We start from the raw sequence: 22,057 nt of genomic DNA on the forward strand, positions 1-22,057 counted from the left end.
AAAAAAAACTCTTAATTGATACCCTGGAACTATTTTAAGGACGTAAATGATTATTCTGTCATCAAAATTGTTAGTTAATAATTGACCTATCACTTTAGCATAACCACAGAATTGACAGTCAAGAAAATAGTCTTGAAAATGGAAAATTATTAATCAGACTTAATTAAAGTCAGTATATAAATCAGTGATAAAAAACAATCCTGACCCTGGCTTTGAGGCCGTCTGAACTGGTCATCACTGGGTGTGAATTTCTGCCTGCCTCGGTCTAAATGAAGTCGCCGGGTTCATATGTCCCTGTGATGCTGCTGAATTGTTGTCGGACAGCACATGGGTGCGTTTTTGTCTGGCCATGTGCTACCACCATCACAACAACCCCCTCCTCTATGAGCACACATACACAAATTTGCCACCACTTTGTTTGGCTGACCTACATTTTTTTTGCACAGAGACAAAAGAATTGTTCTGCTAAAAATAAAAGCCTGTGGTATTTTAATTATTTTTAATACAGCAATATAATATAGTATCACTTTCTCCTCAAATACATTAAAAGCATCTGTCAAGAAAATATTCTGTGAATCTGAATTCACAATACATTCATATCTTTTAAATACAAAATGAAAAATATATCATCAGAGGGTAAAAAAAAGACACAAAAAGCAGCTTTAACTTTAATATTTTCTCAGAAATCAAAAGCTGATTCAAGAAATGAGTCAATGGCTGAAAAGGGTTTAAAAGCATAAAGAAAAACAAAAAAACAAAAAAAGGAAACGTAAAACATTTTTAAAGATAGCAGGATGACACTTGTTACAACTGTAAAACTGGACTGGACAGAGCATGCTCACTGGACCACTTTTAATTCAACCGCCGTCGAATACTTGTAGCATGGAGGGAAAACATCTCGTAAGCACCTCAAAATTACAGTTATACAAGATAAAGGTTCACATAAACAGAATATAATGGCTGCTTTGTGCAAATACACACAGTGGTCCATGGATTTGGGACTTGTTCCAGTGTTGTCATGACAAAAACATGGATATTTATGAGATAACAAGCTTGTACACAACAAATAAATAAGTTATCTGACTTGATAGTATCTTTAGATTTACTAAATATAGTTCTCCCAATATATATATATATATATACTGACAGCAAAGTATAAAAAGGCCTGGGTGAGGGTTAATAACACCCTGTCAAACACACAGCTGGGTGCAGGTTCCTTCATAGTTAAGGGAAGTTTTATCACGTTCATTGGGGCACAAAATCAGGCATTAGGTTCTCAAGGATTTATGTAATGACATTGTGGTTATTTCAGTAACAGCATTCATTAACTTGTTTTATTTTTATTCCTTCAATTTTTTATTCTGGGTTTTTACTTCTCTTACATATCTAATAAAAGCTAATGAAATTTGCCTAGCAAGCTAACGAAAGTAGCAAGCTAACAAAATTAGCTAGCTAACATGACTTGGATATTTATATAGCACTGTGTTTCTATCTTTATAGCACTACCTTTTTTTAAGTTAATGTCTCTTGTTGTAATCAAAAATACATTAGCAATAATAGACGTAATTGATGGCAATGACTAATGTCCCTTTTCTCATCAAATATTAATATAAAAACTCTTAAGTAGCATTTGCTAGCTGACCTTCTTAGCTAGCTAAGGCTTTCCTTACAGAAAAAAAATAGAATATTTTTTGCTCTTTATCCAAGCTGATTGAAGGTTAAAGGAAAAATCTTACAGTTTTTTATGTTTACCATCTAATTATTTAGCTAACAATATTTTTTATTGATGTATTTGGTTGTATTTTTGACCTGTTTGATGACCTTTTGCTATGGTTTGTCAGTTTCGTGGGTCCCTAGACGTCTTTGTCTGAGACATTTACAACAATTAACAATAAATACAACCAGCTACGTTTACATTTGAGAGGCAGGAAACTAAATGTTTGGCATTTACTTGATAAACAGCATATATTTTTACACAGTTATATTTCACATAGGAATTCAAGCTGTTGCAGAGACAACCACAATATCATTACAGAGGCATCAATAAACAGGAGCCCAGCTGAATTTAAAATCTAAATTGTTAAAATCTTTAGAGGTGCCACTGCTCATGCTCTCCTGTCAAATCCTGTTTTGTTTTTCTTCGTCAGCAAAATAGTTGGCTATATAGACAAACTCTAAAAATATGCAGCAAAGAGTGAACACCGCAAACCCAACAACAGCATCTTTAGTGTCTCACAGGAAAGCAAACTGCAGCAGTGAGAAACAGGAGGTCAGACATGATGCAGCCTGCTGAAATTTCTGGTTTTTGATCAAAAGCACTGGCAGTCTTTGCCTCACAGTGGATATGGACTGTACAGTTAGTATAACGGCAGTGCTGCCTTTCTGTCCAGAGTGGCATCCTGCTAATACGCTGGAAAGTCTCCAATCAGGGATGTGACCGTCGGGGGTTTTATGGTTCAGACTTGGATTTTCCTTCATAAAACCAGCTCTCGGACCACTGAGGATCAGAGGACGACGGGGGACAGAGTCCACGGGGGCCACTGGTGGGTCACGGTTTGGCCTCGGTGGCTGGCTCTGGGCTAACCGGAGGGGTTACGGCTGCAGGCTGGGCCAGTGTGGAGAACCAGGAGGACATGGCCGACTTGGCGCTGGTCAATGCTCCACCCACTGACTGACCTGGAGATCACAGAGATTTTACAGTGACAAATTAACAGACAAACTGGCTCGTTAGGCAGTGTCTGCACACCTGTGGTCCACCTGCACAAGTTGATTTCACGTAATTTGATTTAGACCTCAGCTTAGGAGAGTGTGGGCTTGATTGATGTACCTCATCCTGGTGTTAGCGTTGAGAAAGAACAATTGGAGAGCTGCAGGAATTAGTCCTAAACCAGGAAGTACGCTAGCATTTTAGCACCTCTTGTTCCCTTGCCCCAAAGTCAATTCAGTTTTGGTTAGACGTCCGAAATTCAGGCAGGTGGTTTTAACACAAGCTCAAGACATTTTTACAATTTATTCTATGACTCAAAATATGACAGAAAACACCCAACTTGTGATTCCTTTAAGCTTTTATGTGTCTCAAAAAGGTGAACACACCAAACGATCTACTCAACAATCTGCCTTTACAGCTTCGTTGTGTTTATATTCACGCTCTTGCAAACGACTGTTAAGAAGAAAGGCTTTTTAGCAGATGGCAGCACTAAATAAAATTACAATTGGATTGAACTTAGTGGTGGTGACGTTAGTTTATAGCCGAAGATTAGCTTTTTACTCCTGGCGATTATTTTCGTCAATAATCCAGAAGCCAGTGAAAAAACCCTTTTGGCTTTCTCTAAACTGAACCAGGGTGATGCTAACTTCTGGGTTAGCCTCTTTCACCTTTATCACTGGCTGTGCTTTATTTAGGTATACAAGGTGGTAGGCATGATGTTAACCCTATCTGAGGTCAGCTGATTCTTTCGAGACCTTTTAAACATTGGCAAAGATAAGTCAGTGCTATTTCCATTGTGATTTAAGCCGCTACATGTGTTGTAATGATCACTATGCCGTTGGTTCACGTGGTATTTTGTTTACTTGGGGGCTCTGAGCCGTCAGTTCAGGTTAGCATAGGCTGTATAGAAATGGAGTGGAAACCACACCAGCAGGGCTGGCACTGTGCCGGGTGGATTTTGAGCACCACCCCATTCATGGAGTCCAGTGTCCTTGACATAGCTCCACTCACCCTCAGCCTGAGCAGAGGTCTAATCAGCATGGGTAACTGTGAACACCTGTGCAGGACATTTGAATGCAGCGCAGTCGTTAAATAAAATAAATAAGCACAAAGCTTCTTGTGTAATTGTGTAATCGGCCAGATTACACCATGATTGATGATTTGCGTGGTTTCTTACCCACTGCCTTCCCCGTCTGGACCATGCTGCGACTGGTGGTGATCATGGCGTTTCCGATCTTCTTCCCTCGCTCGCTGTTCTGCACCGAGCTGTAACGGACACGGAGAGGAAACACTGAAAAACATCGTAGGAGTTCTTCCACCTTTCCAGGAAACCAAGCTACACGAAAGTAAAAGTGAAAGGGGGGTTGATGTGAATCGGAGTCCAACACGCAACCTTTCACATGGATCCCCATTGACCTGACATTCAAGCAGGAATCTCACTCCTGCATCGCTGTTAAAACAAGCCGATCGCAGACGTCCATCATTCTAACCCTCTGAACCTTCACACCTTCTAATGAGCCAATCATTTCATCTGAAAATAGTAACCTGGTACCTGAGGATCATAATGGAGAGCTGTCATGCTTTGTTTGGAGTAGTCATCCATGTTTTTCTTCTCTTTTGTTTTTGTAAGAGGACAATATTGCCTCCTTACTTCACTTAGTAACATTTAATTCCAAATATGATGGGAAATGAATGTTAGTAATAAAAGTTGCTGGAGATTATGTATTTATGTGAATAAAAGTAGCACATATTATTTTTGAGAGGCTCAAATCTGCGAATATTTTGCATTTTTTCACAATTTTTGCTTAAAAAAATAGCTGAAATTATTGATTATCAAAATAGTTTGCGACTACTTTTCTGTGCATCAACTAATCAATTGATTAGACTGATTGTTTCAGCTCTATGTTAGACATTACCGGTCTTCTATCATGCAGCTATGAGTACCAACTTACTGCCCTTAAAATTGACGTGCTCATAAACTCGTAATCCGCCATTTTTGTAGTTTTACGTGTTGAAAATCAAGAACATAACACAAGTGATGGAAATGTCAGAAACAGTGATGCTGTCCTGACAGATTAAATACAACTGACAGAGGGAAAGTAAATCTTATTTTAACAGAGCAAAGATCCAGTCTCGATATAAAAGAGACCTGCAGGATGTAAAGTCTGTATATGAAACCTAAAACCAAAGGGGAAGTGAGAGCTGTGTGTGCATAGCTGCTGTCATTCCTCCACACCACAGACACATACAGTGTTTATTTGACTACAGCATCAACATGACACCGGCTCTGTGCAGGATGAGCCGCCGGACCGTGAACTGGCACCGCAACGACTCGCTGCCTCTGCTCTGTGGCGTCTCAGAGTCAGACGGGCCGTCCCCTCAGTGCCGGGCGCATATGGGAGGAGGGGGACAGAGTGGATCCACCAAAAAACAAGCTGTGGTTGCTAGGCGCTTGTTGCTATAGGATCAATAATCCAGCTCCATGGCTGCACGTCCACCAGGAATCTGTCCTTGTTGTGCCAACTTCCTTTTGTCTTTATTTTCAAAGTAAGAGACCTGCTGTTGTGCATTCCCAGCAGCGTGTGCTTTTTGAAATCATTTTTTGTGTAGAATTTTGTATTTACTTTTATTATTTTTTCATATATCATTAGTTAGTTTTGCTGAGATTACTTGTCAACAACAATATGTAGCAAGAACATTTCCAGGGGTCAATATTTTCTTTTCTTTTTTTTAATTAAATTTTTATCCAAATGTGCTGCTTTTTTCGTTGAAAACTTATCGTAAATTGGGATTTTTATCCTCTAATTCAATCTATCTCCTACATTTTCTGTATTTTTAAAATTATTTTATTGGTTTTATTGGCATTTAACTTCTACTCAAGATCTAAAAGCTCAAATTTGAGCAAATATGTCTAAATTACAGGAAGATTTGTGTAAAATATTACAAAAGACATCTTGAATCATGGTTTAAATGCACTGCTGTGTGTGACATACTGAAGCAGGGAAAAAATGTGAATAACTTTGATGCCATTGAAAGGAAATTTGGGTGGAATAATGGAAACACTGTGGTAAAATGATCCTACTTCAACTTTTTTTCTAATACCACCCAGCTTCAAACCAGTCTCCAACAACCTCACAGTGACAGAAAGCAGCGTTAGCTCAAGAGAGGAGCCACTGACTCTCTATCTCGCCGGCTGACCCAAATAAACAGCTCCTTATGTAGTGTAGCGTGGTGCCCTGACAATAAAGAAAAATCCTCCAATAAGTGCACGTCTGCCTGCGGACGTGCAGCTCGTCACATGACTCTGTTTTCTGAGAACATCTCTGCCACCGGCTGCTCTTTGTCCCAGCACGGGTGACGACGAAACATGAAAAGCACCCCCAGTGCTTCCATAATACACATGCAACACAGCACATTCACAAGGAAGTCAAGCGTAGGGCCTGGTTTTTCCTTTTTTTTCCCCTACAGGGAGTATAAATAGAGGGGAGGTGGCAGGAGCAGGAGCAGTGAGATAGAGCTGAGTGGAGTGGATGGACTCAGCTTTCCTTTTTTACTTTCAAGACAATCCTGACAAGTGGGATACATCAGAGCAGTCACCGTCTGTCCCACTAACCCCAGTTTCCCCCTCCTGTTGTCCAATCTCAAGTTGCAAAACAGCTCTGTGTTTACTGATGCAGGAAAACAGACTTTCTACCGTCTCTGACTGATGAGAGGCAACAAGGCGGCGCTTTGGGGTCAAGAGAATGTCTGACAGCTGATAGACACCGGAAAAAAATAGAATAAAAATTGCAGTTGTAATCAGGCATCAAAAATCATCAACATCTTAGTAGTATTTCATTGCTTTGCTATGATAGAATCGACCTGCACTGGTACAGTTTCTGACCCTAGGGGTCAGGGGTCCCTGTAAAATGTCACTGAAAGAGACACATAGCTACAAAAGCTGCAAAGAGACAAATAGCTAAAAAGAGACACGAAATGGCTAAAAAGAGGCACCAGTAGCTTTAGAGACACAAAATGGCTACAAAGGACACAAATGGCAACAAAGAGGTACTAAGTGGATATAAAGAGACACAAAATGACTACCAAGTAGCTACAAAGAGACAAGAAATGGCTATAAAATGAGTAGAAAGAGGCAACAAAGAGGCACAAAATAAGTACAAGTGGTACAAAATGGCTGCCAAATGGCACCAAATGACTACAAAGAGACACAAATGTACTATAAAGAGGCACAAAATGGCTACAGAGAGACATAGAATAGCCAGAAATCATTCTGTCTCTTTCAGTCTTACACCTTTTAAGAGAGGGACTTTTTACATGTCTGTGCCTGGGGGCCCATTGTCTCATAATCCATCCATAATACCGCCAATGCTAACATCATAAAAATGTACTTGAACGCATCATAAACTGCCTCTTGGCTCCTTCACAGATGAAAACTATGATCAATATCAGCTGGTTATCAGACTGATATTAGTTTTACTGTAGAAACTACATGTCAATAAGTGCCTCTCGTGTTGCGTCTTGCTACGGATTTCAACATCACTCAGAGAAAGTATCAAGCCCGCGAGGCTCAAAGCTCCTGACAGTCAATAAACACTCGTCTCTGGTGTTCAAGGTCGCGGTGAAGACTGAGTTGTTTATCTGCCGCCGTGCCCTCACGTCTCCGTTTAGAGAACACGTGTACAGACCTCACGCAAACACAAACACTTCTTCAGACCAGCTGAATCCCCTCCTGTTTTCGGGAGCCCCGCTCTGACACAAAGCTGAGGCAGGAAATGAGACGCGTTTATTCCAGAGAAGCGCTGATGGCAGAGTGCCAGACTTCCTGCCTGAACCCCGATTACCCCCACACCTCTCACCCCCACTACTGCCCCTACTGCACCAGTTATATCCAGAGTTTTAAAGTGCAGCGAGGGGAGCTGAGAGCCAGCAGCGTGCCTTTAACCCACTCCTGCTCCATGAAAACAACATGGAGGACGCGGCTATGACCTGGTCACCACCTTCTGATTATTTATTATCAATTAACAGTTTCACAGTTTCCCAGAGCAGCAGCTAATCAGAAAATTAAATCAATAAAATTAAACAATTTCGGATTTTCTTTATAGATACTGTGCTTAATAAAATTGTTTCATTTAGTTTCTTAGACATAACTAACCTGTGCGCAGTCGCTCTGAAAGTGAAATATAATATTAAATTCACAATGACCACAGTTGAAGTTACTGTACATAAGAATTTAGCACCTTTAATATTTTGTTGGATGTTTTAATCAGAATTATTTAGTAACTAAACTGTGGTAAAGTCTTTCTAAATGCATTAAAATGATCGTACACTAAGCATCAAAATATTTATATGACAAGATTATTATATTTCTATGTTTATAAATATCTATATCACAGGATTAATAGTTTGATTCCTAGCTCTGCCGGTCTACAACAAGACAAAGAACCCCATTAATATTATTTTATCTTCAATATTTTCTATTATTTTTAATGTCTAATGCTGATTAAACAAAGGTTTTACTGTATATCAGTCATTTATTTAGTTTTGAATTCATTTCGTGAGAATGACATTTGACATTAATTATTAAATACAATAAATATCTGTTGCTACATTAGATAGTTTATTAATTTGTTAATTTTTTAGCTTATACTTTCAGTTATGTCAGCAGAAATAGTTTTGTAGTTCTTATAATTTTACTCCAAAGTGAAGGTTTTCTGTTTGTCCTTTTAATATTTTGTTTTATTTCTCTATAATCAGCTTCTCCCTGCGATTACTGCTGCATTTTATAGTTGTGTATTTATTTTCTGTGCACTTATTAAGACTCAGATTCTTAAATCTTAAAGGTTTCATTTCTGTATTTTAGTGTCATTATATAGTCTGATTTAAATGTTAAATGTGCTGCTAAAGCTAAACTAACCCCAGTTTAAGGTGTCCGCACAGTTTGTTTGTTTGTCTGTGTGTTTGTTTACTGAGGCATTACGACAAAGTTCACAGCGGCCATGTCACCAAACACCTGAGGGTAAAGTGAGAGCTCCCGAGTATCACAGCCAAAGCAGATCTGCCCGTGTTCTCACCGTAAAGCTAAGTTAGGGAACGGCGGCGGTGGTGTTGGGGCAATTTATCCGACGCGTAACACTAGAAGCGGGGCTCCAGCTGTGGACAGAGTCACCTTTCATGCACACTTCCTGGAATGAAACCGGAGCCGAAGCCTGGAGAAGTCTCTAGCTCTGCTTTTGAGAATGAAACTCGCTCATAATTAATGACTTTGGCTGATTTAAGACCCTAACTGCTGCCAGAAACCCCCCACCTCAACATCCATATATTAATTTTAAGTCTCCCCAGTCTTTTTTTAACGTGCTACTTTGGTTGTCAGTTAAAGATGGAGCCCAGTTGGTGTCAAGAGGGGGACAAAATATAACTTGTGCTTTAATTCTTAAGACAGAACGTGATGTTAAGAGTTAGAAAAGACATTAGTGTTGTAAAAAAGAAAATCCAAAGTATATCCACATGTTTATGTCTAAAATTAAAAGAGAATTATGTTAAAATCAAAATTTAAAAAGTAGCAGGACACTGAAAAAGTTGGAGCCATTTACTCTTTTACTGCTGCACTGATCAAATGTCACTTCCTGAAGTTGTCATGTTTGCTGGCATATCCTCTTGCCACCACAAGAGGGCAGCAACATGCATGTTTTTGTGGGGCACTGTATCAACTCAACTACAGGAAGAAAAAAAACACCCTAATGTAATGAACTTAATCAGGTCAGAGCTCTGCTTTTGGCTCTGCTCTGCACCTGTGTCCCACTTGTCTCGCGTCTTATTAATGTTTCACTTGTCAATGTTTTTGATCTGAAGGCTGAGGTGCAGTCAAAAGACAGATTTCCACGACAGTCAGTGAACAATGAAGTTACTGTCTATTGTTCTGTAAATGGAAGGAGAGGAAAGAAGAAGCAGGGGAATGAAATAATAATACTCACTGTGACAGACGGAGTTTCACATCAGCAACACTGTACTGGCCCTGGAACGGGTGTCTACAACAGAGAAGGAAAATTACTTCACAAATATAAACTGTAATGTGTTTTTTAACAGTCTGGTCAGTCTATAGTATCCAAAAATGTCAACTGTCATAATTATTATTTATTGTTTTAACACGTCTACCCACTTTTACACTTGTACGGATGCTTGTTTTTAGACTTCATCTGAAATTCAAGACTTTAGCTTCTTTTAGTAAAAGGAAAAAAAAGGACTTTCAAAACAAAAACATGCATATATTTTTCAAAAAATTTGTATAGTCAAAAAATATTACTAGCTTTTAAAGTAGATGCACATAACAAAAATGAACAAAACTTGTTAGGACTGTGGTATACAGTATGTTTTAGGCAAACAAAATGTGAATTTTGCATTTTTCTTATTGTGCATTTTTAATAATGTTGCAACAAATTGAAAAAATGCAGCATTACCTACATAAACTACAGTTAAGAACATATAAAAATGGGAAAAATAATCAACATCACTATGTAAAAAACCCTGAAATGTGCATTTTTAATGGCAGCTGATGGTTTCATGGCTGCTATATTCTGGGTAAGGGAAACTAGTGAGCGTGTGGTGACTCCTGTCCTGTCCCACCTACCCCGGGGTGATGGCAGTCATGGCGGGGTGCTTGTTGCTGTACCACACCCGGTAGTTGTGGGTGATCTTCCACGCCGTGATGAACGGAACGCCATAATCAGCCAGCAGCCTCTCGTTATCTGAAACAGCAAACACAAAAGAGAAGAAGCAGAGGAGTCGGTGAACATGATTAGGAGCATAACTGGATTTACTGTCATTTTCTCTACAAAGTCATTATGTGTGATGATACAATCCAGTTGTAATTAGTTATTCCTCTGAGTATTAATGTAGAATCAACTCAACCCAATGTGAAAGAGGGAAAACAAAGTTAAAGCCCTGTTAAGCTTTTTAATGCTTAATGGCCATTTGTTAGCATTCTCTGCTGCTAAACGTGGTGATTTAGCTTCAACCATCGTTGTGTTTATAATACAAGAGGTTATAATACGTCCTCTGAGCAGCGCTGTGTGGTCAGGGGCAGTCTGAATGCTACAAGGAGTCGCTATCGGAAAGTAATGAGACTGGCCAACCTGGTGGGGCCTCCTAGTTAGCATGCTAGCTTCAGTAGAAGAAAAGAAGTGATAGAACTAGAAGCAAAACAAGAGTTAACATTGGCTGGGGCTTGCTAGTTAGCATGCTAGCTTCAGGAGGAGATGTGATAGTAATAGAAGCAAAACATTGGCGTAGCTTTCCACCACTGAATAAACAGTTGCTGATGCTAACGTTAGCTATGTAGCATTAGCAAAATCTACATATAGCTCCTTTAAAACCAATTTGACAAAGAAACACTGCCAGAAAAGCAGAATGTGTAATCATTTTGGATTAATTAAGAGTGAAAGCAAATGAGACTGTACTTAAAATGATTTAATTTTTAAATATAGATAAAACATATTTAAAGACTTTTATAGCCTGCAGGTACCCTGGATTAAATGAACTAATTAAGGGAGACGTAAGTGAAGTAACCACTTAATAAAGACATGAGAGAAGGAACCTAACCTTGCTGTAGTGTGGAGGACAGTAACGAGTGGAGGTAGAGGGTGAACTGGGCTCTGATCCACTCGTCTCCGCCCTCCCAGCCCGTCCCGTCCAGGAAGACGTCGTCTCGGTTCTCCGTCACATGCTTGACGAGGTAGTCGGCGAATCGCAGGTCCGCCGTTGTCAAACTCAGGACCTTGCGGAGCTCTGGGTCCTGGATCTGGATGCGAGCTTCCTCCACCTATGACGCCGTAAAAAACGTTTACTTTCAGGAACTGACTAAAAGTAAAGAAAACAGTTTACACCTGCAGGACTTCACCTCAACAATAGCGTCGCTCAGGTGCCTCTGCTGCCGGAAGAGGAATGTTGGTCGCCCCGGCAACGAAGCCTCGTATGGTCACGTCTGACAGGAGGTGATGCTGCTGCAGGGCCATGTAGGGCAGGCACAGGTAACCCTGGCAACAACGAAAACAACAAAAGGCAAAGGTCAGGTGCTTATCTCCACCCGGCTGGTGGAAGAACACACCCAACGCACACATCAAAATCTGAATTCATTTCCTGTTTGAACACAAAACACACTGGTTATTGTTTGATGAGCTGAGATGTTGATTTTATTGGTTATTTATTAACCAATACTGATCGTTTATGAACAGGTGTCTCCAAAACCCTATGAGGAAACATGACCATGCATGGAAAATTTGTAGTATTTTATAGTATTTTAGGAGAGAACTCTTCTCAAATAGTCAGAATAAATTTAAGTTTTTGTGCCGTAAGTGTTTCAGTTTCACTTGGGTAAAGACAGAAGGTTGTTCTTGATAAATATGAACTGAAAATGAAGATTTATGTCAGATTTAAGCTCGTTTATCTTCCATGAGCATCAAGTAAGCTGCTGTTTGGTTTTTATTTTGTGAATTTGTTGTGTTTGTCAGTGTTAGGATTGTGTACTTTTGTTTTTTTTGAGTCGTGTGCTCATATGTGCTTAAAAAATGAAATAAATTAATTTAAAGCGTAATTAATTCAAACTATGGATTTTCAAATGGTTTATTTATGTTTAAAAGTAGTTCTCACTTGGTCCTTTGGTTCAACTCAGAAATTAAAAATGACAACTTGTAGATGCATGATTGTTGCAGGATAGTAGTAGTTGGACTTCTTAAATGTGAGGATTTGAACCTTTTCTCCATTTATAATTTGTATCTTTGGGTTTTGTTCCATTTATCCAACAGAAAAAAAGGACCCTGAAGGCGTCATCTCGATAAGTGGTTGCAGCTGTAGTCACCTTAGTGAAGATGGCGAGCGGCAGCCCGTAGTGATCCTCCTCCAGACCGGACACCAAGCCCTGGGTGACCCCTCCCTGACCGCTGACCGCCTGCGGCTGCACGGTGATGGGCGTCCCCGGTTTGGAGTCAAACGCGTCCAGCAGCTCCGTCCCTGTCTCGGTCGCCTCTTTAGCGCCACCTTCCTCTAACACGCTGGGGTCCAGAGTCTCCCAGTCACTCTCTGATGACTCTGGGGAGGTGCGTGATGGGGGTTTGAGGAGGTGGTTGTCCCCCTCGCCGCTGTCCCCCGAGGACAGTGACTCTCCGGCGGTGGTGGTGGTGGTGGTGGCGGGCAGCTGGGCGCTCTCCTCCTGCCCCTCCAGCTCCAGGGCGGTGTTGGCAATATCGGTGACGGACACAGAGACGAAACTCCTCGGCGCCGGAGACGCTCTCCACCAGGCTCAGATCCTCCGACACGCTGCTCTTGGGTCTGTAGTGGGACGAGTCCACCAGGCCGTGCTCGATCATACCTGCACAAATGAAGCCACAACACATGCTGAAGACAAAAAATGGAGCTGTGGCTTGCTGGTGCCAGACCTCCACAGGGGTTTCAAGACTAATATCAATTCCCAGGCTCTTCGCCAGCGTTTTAAGGCATGCACAAGCACTGAACTGTATTTTATTTTGGTTTTTACTGACCTGGAAACAGCGATAAAACTGTCATCAGAGCTCCGACTAGTCTGTTGACAGGAGACACATAGAACAGCACCTGCAAACAATAAATAAGCCAGACACATTAAGTCGTATTTCAAGTGCTGAATTACCTGAAAAGTGGACAAGATGTGTTGATTCATACCTTCTTCTCCAGCAGAATGAGCTTGAAGAGGATGAGAACCTGTGACGATAAAAAATAAGGTAAAAAAATCATCCCATAATTATCTTTTTAAATGATATTTAAATCTATTATTTCCTACCTTGTGTCGAAAGTGCAGTATTAAATCTCTTGGTGATAACCCTGAGGAGAGGAAACAAACAGAGCGTCAACAGATTTGGAATTTTGAACTTTTTTTTTGCGCAGTCAACAGCAAACACATGGTCTGACAAGATGCAAGAGCACAAGAGCACAGAACTGGAAAATTTCTGTATCTCAGAAACTGTAAAACAAAGCAAAACCTTGTGTTAAATCTTTAGCAACGAATAGTTTTTTAAAGAATGACAAAAAGTTACATCTCTGGCGGTTTTTTTTAGAATTTGCTGGACTAAATTCCCTGAAAATTGGTGCTGGAAATGTTTAAATCCGGTGTTATGGACACGTGAAATTTAAGTTTTACCGACCTAAATAAACCTGTGATCCCTCCAGAGTCGAACCCCTCAGAGACCCGTTCATGTGGTCGTAGAGTTCCTGCAAGAGGAAACAGGAAGTTGATAACAGAGCAGTAAAAACACCTACAACTAAACTTGAATAAAATCTAATGTATCACCTTTAGAATAGAGATCTGTGAAAAGTCTTTCTCCTCGAAGTAGGCATGTGTGATGAGCTGTAGTTTTGCTTGGAGCAGACCGTAGAGAGGCTGGAAATCAAAACAAAAACGCCGTCAGCAGCAGATCACACGTGTATTTGTGAGTCATTTACACTATGACACACAAAAACCCTCTCATCAGCATGTGCTTCTTTATCCTCTTTTTACCGGGAAATGGCCACACAAGATAGAGAGAGGATCATTTTCAGGACTGCCCTCGTTTAACTTCCCCCCGAGGACAAGACGACGACCCTAAAGCTGGGTAAACATGTTTGCTACAAGTCTAAATCCTAAGCCCAAGTACATCATGTTTTTGGACATCATAGGAAACGTCCCACACCCCCCCCGAAAAACAGGGCTATCCAGAAATAGCAGTGATGTGTGGCAGGCTGTTGAGGAACTTTCTAAGAGGATCAACAGAGCAGCTGGACACTCATCAGTCACCGGCAGCTACAGCTCGGTCTGCTTCCTCCACAGTCCACACATAAAGTTTGCATTTAAAGATGGAAACAGCTTATTTATTACTGTTTGAGATGTCCAAATCTCGCTAATTTTAGTCGAAAATTGTCGTAAGAAAAACAAGGGAATGGACACAGTGTAAATGCTAGTAAATCTAGTCCTTTATTAGCCTCCCACCGTCCTCTCCTAGCATCATTCGTTACTCGAAATAAGAGAAAGTTTAAATGAAATGTCCTTTCCGACTGAAACGGAATCTGCGTGTTGACATTTTTCAAAACTTTCCGAAACCGACAATCGCATAAGAGCTGCCCAATCATGGCATGATGCGGGTATGAATGTCGGATAGTTGGTTTCCAGGGGTTATAGGAACAGTCGAATACATCTGACGTCACAAAGGTGTCGGAAAGTCGTTTTTCCTCGACATTTGCCGAGAATTTGATCTCAGGATCAGATTAGCATCATGACGAACCTGCAGGTTTTTGGGCTGCAGACAACTGCTGAGGGGGACGGCAGCCAAATTTAAATCAGGTTCAATTTTTACTTCTTAAAGGTGCAGTCTCAGAACTTTTTGATCGTATAATAATTGATCTTGCAGACACTTTTCTTCCTCCTGACTGATGAAAACTCGACAGTGGTGTGCTGCTGCACCACAACTCCGAAGGGGACGGCGGCCAGATTTAAATCAGGTAGGTTTTTAATTGTTACAGACGCAGTCTCAGAACTTTTTGATTGCATGATAACTGACTTATTCCCCTTCCTCGAGTTACAGATGCGACTTCCAGGAAGAGTTCCAGATGTGGCAGGGGCACCAGGAGCGATGTATCACTGCACAAAACCACTACACTGAAGGGGACGGCGGCCAGATTTAAATCAGGTACAGGTTTTACTCGTTAAAGGTGCAGTCTCAGAACTTTTTGATCGCATTTGACCCCCTAAAATCTTTGGACATTGCTGCATTTCACCAGAAAACGTAAGAATAAAACATGATATCTTAATTAAAGTTCAGCTCAGAATATAGAGTTTCACAGCATGATAGTTCATGTTGAATCTACCTTACACCATTAAAACGCTGCCTGTGAGTCAATTAAATCTCTGTGGGGACACATGAAAGAGGGAAATTTACTCCAGGGACTCGACATGCGGATTCTTTTATCACCTCATATGAGAGGAGATGGTTACTTTAGAGTCTCGCTGGATTAATTTCGGAACATTAGAGGCAGAGATGCCTGGAAATAAAAAGCCTTTTCTGAAATCTCTCCCTTCTCTCTGCTCTCTCGTTCACATTTCTGATCATAGTAAGGTCACGCCGACATTTCACGGCCCAGTGGCTCGACGCTTGATTTCATTATTTCCAGCTCGTAAAGTCACCGAGACAGAAATCAAGGCTTATTCTATTATGTTATGAGATAATGTCGTCGTTGTCTGACTGACTCACCACTCGGCTGAGGACGCAGACGCTCTTCTGAACCGTCTCCCTGGTGACGTCAGCCTGCCGGACCTTTAAGGCCTGAGGAGATTAAAGCATTGTTTTTTTTAATATATAGATATAAAGGCCAAACGTCATGAGGACGCTGTGACTAATCGCTCTGCAGCTGACCTCATGAAAACCCCATGAGAAACAAAAATAGGTTTTATTTCCTCTAATCAAAACTCCCCTCATAAACACCAACAAAGAAGAGAACAATGACGCTTTGTGTGGCCAAAAGTATGCGGACACATGACCTTTTCACCCTCATGTGATCGTTTCATTCCAAAACTGCTGCCTTATTCTTCTAATCTTACCATATACTGTGAGTTTGGCTTTTATTTTGAAAAGTAAAGCATCTGTTCCTGCCTCTCCTGTCCAGTCCTGATGTCCAGATGACGCATTTACGACTTTACTTCTTCAAAAAAATCGACAATATCTGCAATTAGTCTAAACTTTTGCAGGAAAATATCACACAAAAACAAAAAAATCCTTTTATTGCTTCATTTTGTATGAAAAAAGTGCACATATTTAAAATTAAGCACAATAAATGCACAGATATAATCCAAAAATACAGTATATATGATTCTGAATGGGCCATTCTGCAGAGTTTTTACTTAAATAAAATGTCCCCCACTGGTGTCTGCACACTTTTGGCCACATAATATGTATTTAAATTGAGGCTTCACAGCTGAGGGAACATTTAAATGGACCGACCTTTGCTTCTATTTGGCGATAACAGGAAACTCCATACACACACTTCATGTCTCCACTGAGCGGCGGCAGGTGAAAGTACACAGTGTCTGCAAAAGCAAGAGCAGCAGTCACATTAACATACAGTGTCACGCAAGATCAGCCATCAGAATCTGCAAAAATATTCATGATGTTAATGGCGGAAACACATTTAAACCAAAAGGGAAAATCAGCAGAATGAAGACAAACAAAAGTTCAGAGAATGAGGCGTTTAGGTGATCGTTTTACAGTGTAGCCAGGTTTCAAAACTGCGGCCAAACTGGATAAACTTGCAACCTGAAGCCAAAAATTTCCAAGTGTACTTTTCAAACACCAGCAGATTATCCTCACACCTCTTGAAATACCTCTGTCATTTTCAGTCAGAGAGCCACAGGAGTGTTTTAATCCTACTTTTACATTCCTGCAGAGCATTTGTGTACATTTTTAAACAGATTTCCTACCTTCTGTACAACCATTTTGTTTTTAAAACACAATCAAAATCAACTTGCAATTACTTGAAGTTGCTTTAATCCACTTAACACTGCTTAAGAGTGAAGCAGACCCACTGTGGTGCATTCAAGGAGTCTTTATTTCCCCCGAGAGCAGTTAAAAATGTGCCCTAAGATCTGCTCTGATGAGGGTTGAAAGGGTTGGGCTGTGGACGTCAGAGATTAACCAGAGTCGCATGAGGAGGCAGGGGTCCAGGCCTGGCAGCGGCGGGGGCATCTGGACCAAGGCCACAGCTGCAGAGCATCGACTGCATGAAACTGCCCCAACTTGCCAAGAAACAGCTCCCAGTCTCTGGTTTACATTCACATTTCTGCAACAAAACTCAGCTCTGCCTACTGAAAGCTGCTCCTGAGGTAAAGAGGATGTTTCTGGTTGAACAAAAGGGATCTCACTCTCTAATAATAAGCTTTATCTCTGCAGGAATTCTATTTATAAATCCATTAAAGAGGGAGAGAAAGACCCTTTTTCTTTGACCAGACTCCATTGACAAAAACAGTAATTTAACCAAGCAGAAATTGGGCGTTTCTGCAATACCCCTGCCTTGAGCTGTTGGTTTGTTTGTATCATTGTGTGGTAGTTTTACTTAAATAAAGCATCTGAATACTTCTTCTAACCACTGAAAGTCACACCATAACACAAACAAACTGACAGATGGAGGCAGCAGTATTCCAGCAGCTCCTGTGTTCTGCTCTGTAAAATTGATGTTTTTGTCAGTGGAGTTTGGTATTGACATACAGCGACGTTTCTGGTTAAACAACATGAGAATATAGGGCCCAGGTTCAAAAATACATCCTTAAAACCCTTTTAAAAAATGACCTTATTTGATGTGTATCCTCAGTAGAATGAATTTAAAAGTAGAGTGAGCTTCTACTGTCTTCCATTGCAACCAATACCCAGTCATATCAGTGGGGCTGTTGTTTTTATGAGCCGCAGTGCAGAGGGAGTCGCTCACATCTCTGCTGCTGCTGTTTTTAAATCAGCTGACAGTTGTGATGTGGCAGCAGCAGCACACAGAGGAAACAAATGATTAGGAAACACACACACAGGAGAGATCAGTTTACATTCAACTAGATTGTTTTTTTAATAGATTTAGGGATGCAACTAGTGATTAATCTGCAGACTTTAGTCAGGATTAATTGATTCCAATCCAATATTATGTTTTAAAATGTCTTATTTTGTCCAAGAAACACTCTAAAACTGCATAAATATTACATTTTAAGTAACAAAACGCCAAGAAAAGCAGTAAAATCTCACTTTGGAACCTCATTTCCTCTTGAAAAATGGCCTTAAAATAGCTGCTGGTTCATTTTCTCTGTCGGTACAATAACAGTGGCTGCTGCTGATGGTTGATGTTTTAAAATGTAGATGTGAACTTTGCTTCAGTTCCTGCCGTTCGCCTTCGCGGGACAGTACGAAGAGCAGCGGTGAAACCACAGGACTGTCACATGACGGCAGCCACAACACTCAGTCCTGCTGCCTCTTTACAGCCTGGACACTGGAGTTTTCTAGCTAGCTTTCACATTAGCATTGCTGCTATTTGTCGTATTATAGATTAATTTAAACGCTGTAGGTGAGACGTACCCTCCTGGTAGTTGTGCGCCCCGTCAGGCAGAGCCAGGAAAGGCAGATACTTCCACTCCTCAGGCAGCAGGTTGCTGTCATGACCCTCGTCCGGCATCAACGGAGGGTAGGAGAACTCGACCTGGAGGGTGGAGGAGAGAAAGCACAATAAGATCAAATCATAATGTAACCCCGGAGTGTGTGGGAATCTTCCTTTAATTCGCTCTCGCTTCTTAAATGTCACATTTCTCTTCCACATTTCAGTTTCTTGATTTCATAGCCGTTCCCTTTACGTGCTCATGTGCTTTTATTTCCATGTATTTGCATGGTCTCTCTTTGTAAATATAATAACATAAAGAGTACAAGGACAAGTAACTTAAGATAATTTGGATCTTACTCTTTAATAAAAAGGTCTATCTCTGTAGGAATCCTATCCATAAAATCCATTAAAGTGGGGAGGAAGAGCTGTTTTCTTCAACCAGACTCCATTGACAAAAACAGTAATTTAACACATGAGTTGTTAATCTACTCCTGCCTTGATCTGTTAGTTTGTCCGTGTTATTGTGTGGTACTTTTACTTATGTAATGTATCTGATTGCTTCCTCCACCACTGAAAGTCACACAATAACACAAACTAACTAACAGACTGAAGCAGGAATGCATTAGCAGCTCCTGTGTTCTGCTTGGTAAAATTACCGTTTCTGTCAATGGAGTCTGGTATTAATATATAACAACGGATTCTGGTTAAACAAAAAGGATTATAGTCTTTAATAAAAAGCTCTATCTCTGTAGGAATCCTATCCATAATATTGTTAGACTCTTATAAAAACAATCTGAACCTGACGTAAAAGACGGGAGGGAAAAGAAGCAGCACAGAACCAGCAGTGCAACTTAAGTAAATCAGATAATCAGGTTGGACGACTTCATTCAAGCTATTTATTGTTGCATTATAACAACAGATTGAATGGCAAGCACATTGCATGATATGCCACATGTGTTTGCCGTGTGCAATGATATCTGATGCTCACGTTGTCTGTTTTATGCATTTTCTAAAGAAAAAAATAGGTGTCAGGTGATCATTACATCACTTTTATTACTTAATTAATGAGTCAAAAATTCCCAGGTGGCTTTTAGTTGCTGATTTAAGTCATTTCTCAAGCAAAAACAACAAATATACGTCATTTTAAATAAAAATATTCAGGTTTTTGACTGCTTTGTTTGACAAAAACAAGCAATTTGAAGCCCCAGGTGCTGGGAAATTGCAATTGAGATTGTTTTCTGACGTTTAATGGACAAAATGAGACGATAAAAAGCAGATTAGTCGATAGTCAAAGCCCTAATTCAATCCTTTCCTCCTGCCTGTGGCGACGGTTGAGAGCCTCCCACTAGATCAGCCTGAAACCTGCTGTTCCTGAACGCCTCACACACACCCACCCAGCTGCAATAATGATTCACTCTTTTGAGGATGACCTCCTGCAGAGCTGCCACGCCTCCTTTGGTGGAGAAACAGACGGGCGGCAGGTGAAATGATCACCTGATACCCGGCGGGAGACATCGCCAGCCCCTATCGGATCACCTCCATTAACAGAGGCTACACCAGGCTCGTTACCTGAAACAAAGAGTGTGTGCTCTGCTGCAGCTAACTTGTCTTTTTATTTAAATTTTTTAATCTTTTTATCTTTCAGCTCAAACAGCAGCTGCTTCCAAGGCCACTGAGTCGAGTTAAACAGGCCACAGAGACACAGATGGAGAGCAGAGACAACGACGACTGTAAATTTAATGAATTTTGAGGAAGCAGAAGCAGCAGCGGCGATAATTAGAAGATGCACTCTCGCTGATGAGCAGCTGTTAAACGCTGCTTTTGTCATGCAGGAGGTCAGAGGTCAGACATGACAGAAAGATGGGGGTGAAATGTTAATCGCTGCAGAGCAGGTTTACACCAAAACCAGCATCTCTGAGTGTGTGTGTGTGTGTGTGTGTGGGCAAGTTTCTGTTTTATTTAGTAAAAAATAAGGTCAATTTTAGGCATTTTTCCTGCTTGTCCTTGATTATACGACAGAGAACTGCACGCATTTAGGTTTTTAAAAAACTTTTAGTCAAATACAAGACATGATTTTAATACATAACAGGCATTTTTTGCTATTTTGATGATTTTTGGGGTTTGGGGCTCTTATTTTGACATTTGTTTTTGATTTTAATGACTTTTTAAAGCAAAATATCTAACATTTGCAGGTTCTAGCTTCTTAAATGCGATGATTTCCCACTTTTATTATGATATGTGATAGCAAACTGAACTTTTTTAGGGTTTGCGGCTCTTATTTTAATAATATTTAAAGATTTAAATCACTTTTTCAAGCATAAGCATTAAATATTTGCTCTCTGCGTCCTTGGAAACATCTACTACACACATGTATTCCCAGAGACAGCAGACAAAACGTCCTGAAAGCTGCAGTCGTCTCATTGTTGACATGCAGGTACCAAACCAAGCAGCTCTGTTTGACAGGCAGATTAATAACAACAGGAGAGGGGGGAAGTTTGTGCTTTGTTGCAGCCTGTATTCGACAAAACCACAGCTCTTCTTGCTGCTGAATACACTGACCTGGAAAGATGTCTAAGTTGGCAGCAGAGCACATGTTACATAACCCAGAGAGAGCCAGAGCAAACAGCTGATTTAACTTCAATGCATGTCAGGCAGGGGGCAATTATTATTCCCACCCCCTGCAGGGTTATTATGTGTGAGCTGTGATTAAAATAGAGGACACTCCGTAGAGCTGGAGTGTGATTATTAAGATGTTGCAGTGCGGAAATAATAGTGGTAATGTGCCTTTTTTATTTGCAGTTAGCTGCATTAGCATGGAGCAGGGTTCACCTACCTGACAGCCCTTTTTGTGGTGAAATCCAACCACCACGATGTGCAGCACCGGCCCCTTAACGTCGTCCCTGCCGTGAGACTCCATACCCACCCCCGGCCCTGGATGTTCAGGCAGGCCGGTGATGATCTAAAAAACCCCGGGGATCGGATGTAGAGACGGTAAACGGAGGCGATTTTTAACTCCGGGATCGGTAAACAGTCCGAGAGCTACAACTCAGCGGCAGCGACGGTTCTCTCTGTTCCGCTTCGTCCCTCAAAGAGCCACGGGACGGACGGAGCGAGATGATTCACCGCAGCGCACTTCCGTTTTTGGGCTAGCTTAGCGATTAGCCTCAGGATAAATACGTTTGTACATACGCAACACAGAAAGATAACAATGTGTAGGGATGTACAAATAGCAAA

At 40.9% G+C, this 22,057-nt stretch overlaps 1 protein-coding gene across 1 annotated transcript; it reads right to left on the minus strand.

Annotated features, from left to right (window-relative positions):
- Window positions 1-472: 472 nt before the first annotated feature.
- On the minus strand, window positions 473-21,925 carry avl9 (AVL9 homolog (S. cerevisiase)). Its single transcript, XM_018679251.2, is given in 18 exon segments — window positions 473-2,676; window positions 3,885-3,973; window positions 9,679-9,732; window positions 10,332-10,449; window positions 11,303-11,522; window positions 11,601-11,642; window positions 11,644-11,736; window positions 12,558-12,965; window positions 12,967-13,067; window positions 13,237-13,306; window positions 13,394-13,432; window positions 13,512-13,552; window positions 13,873-13,939; window positions 14,019-14,108; window positions 15,952-16,023; window positions 16,699-16,784; window positions 18,805-18,925; window positions 21,657-21,925. Coding segments are annotated over 18 exon segments (1,923 nt in total). The 5' UTR covers window positions 21,741-21,925; the 3' UTR covers window positions 473-2,548.
- Window positions 21,926-22,057: the final 132 nt, after the last annotated feature.

The sequence above is a fragment of the Lates calcarifer genome, linkage group LG24 (genome assembly GCF_001640805.2).
Source record: "Lates calcarifer isolate ASB-BC8 linkage group LG24, TLL_Latcal_v3, whole genome shotgun sequence".
NCBI classification, from domain to species: domain Eukaryota; kingdom Metazoa; phylum Chordata; class Actinopteri; family Centropomidae; genus Lates; species Lates calcarifer.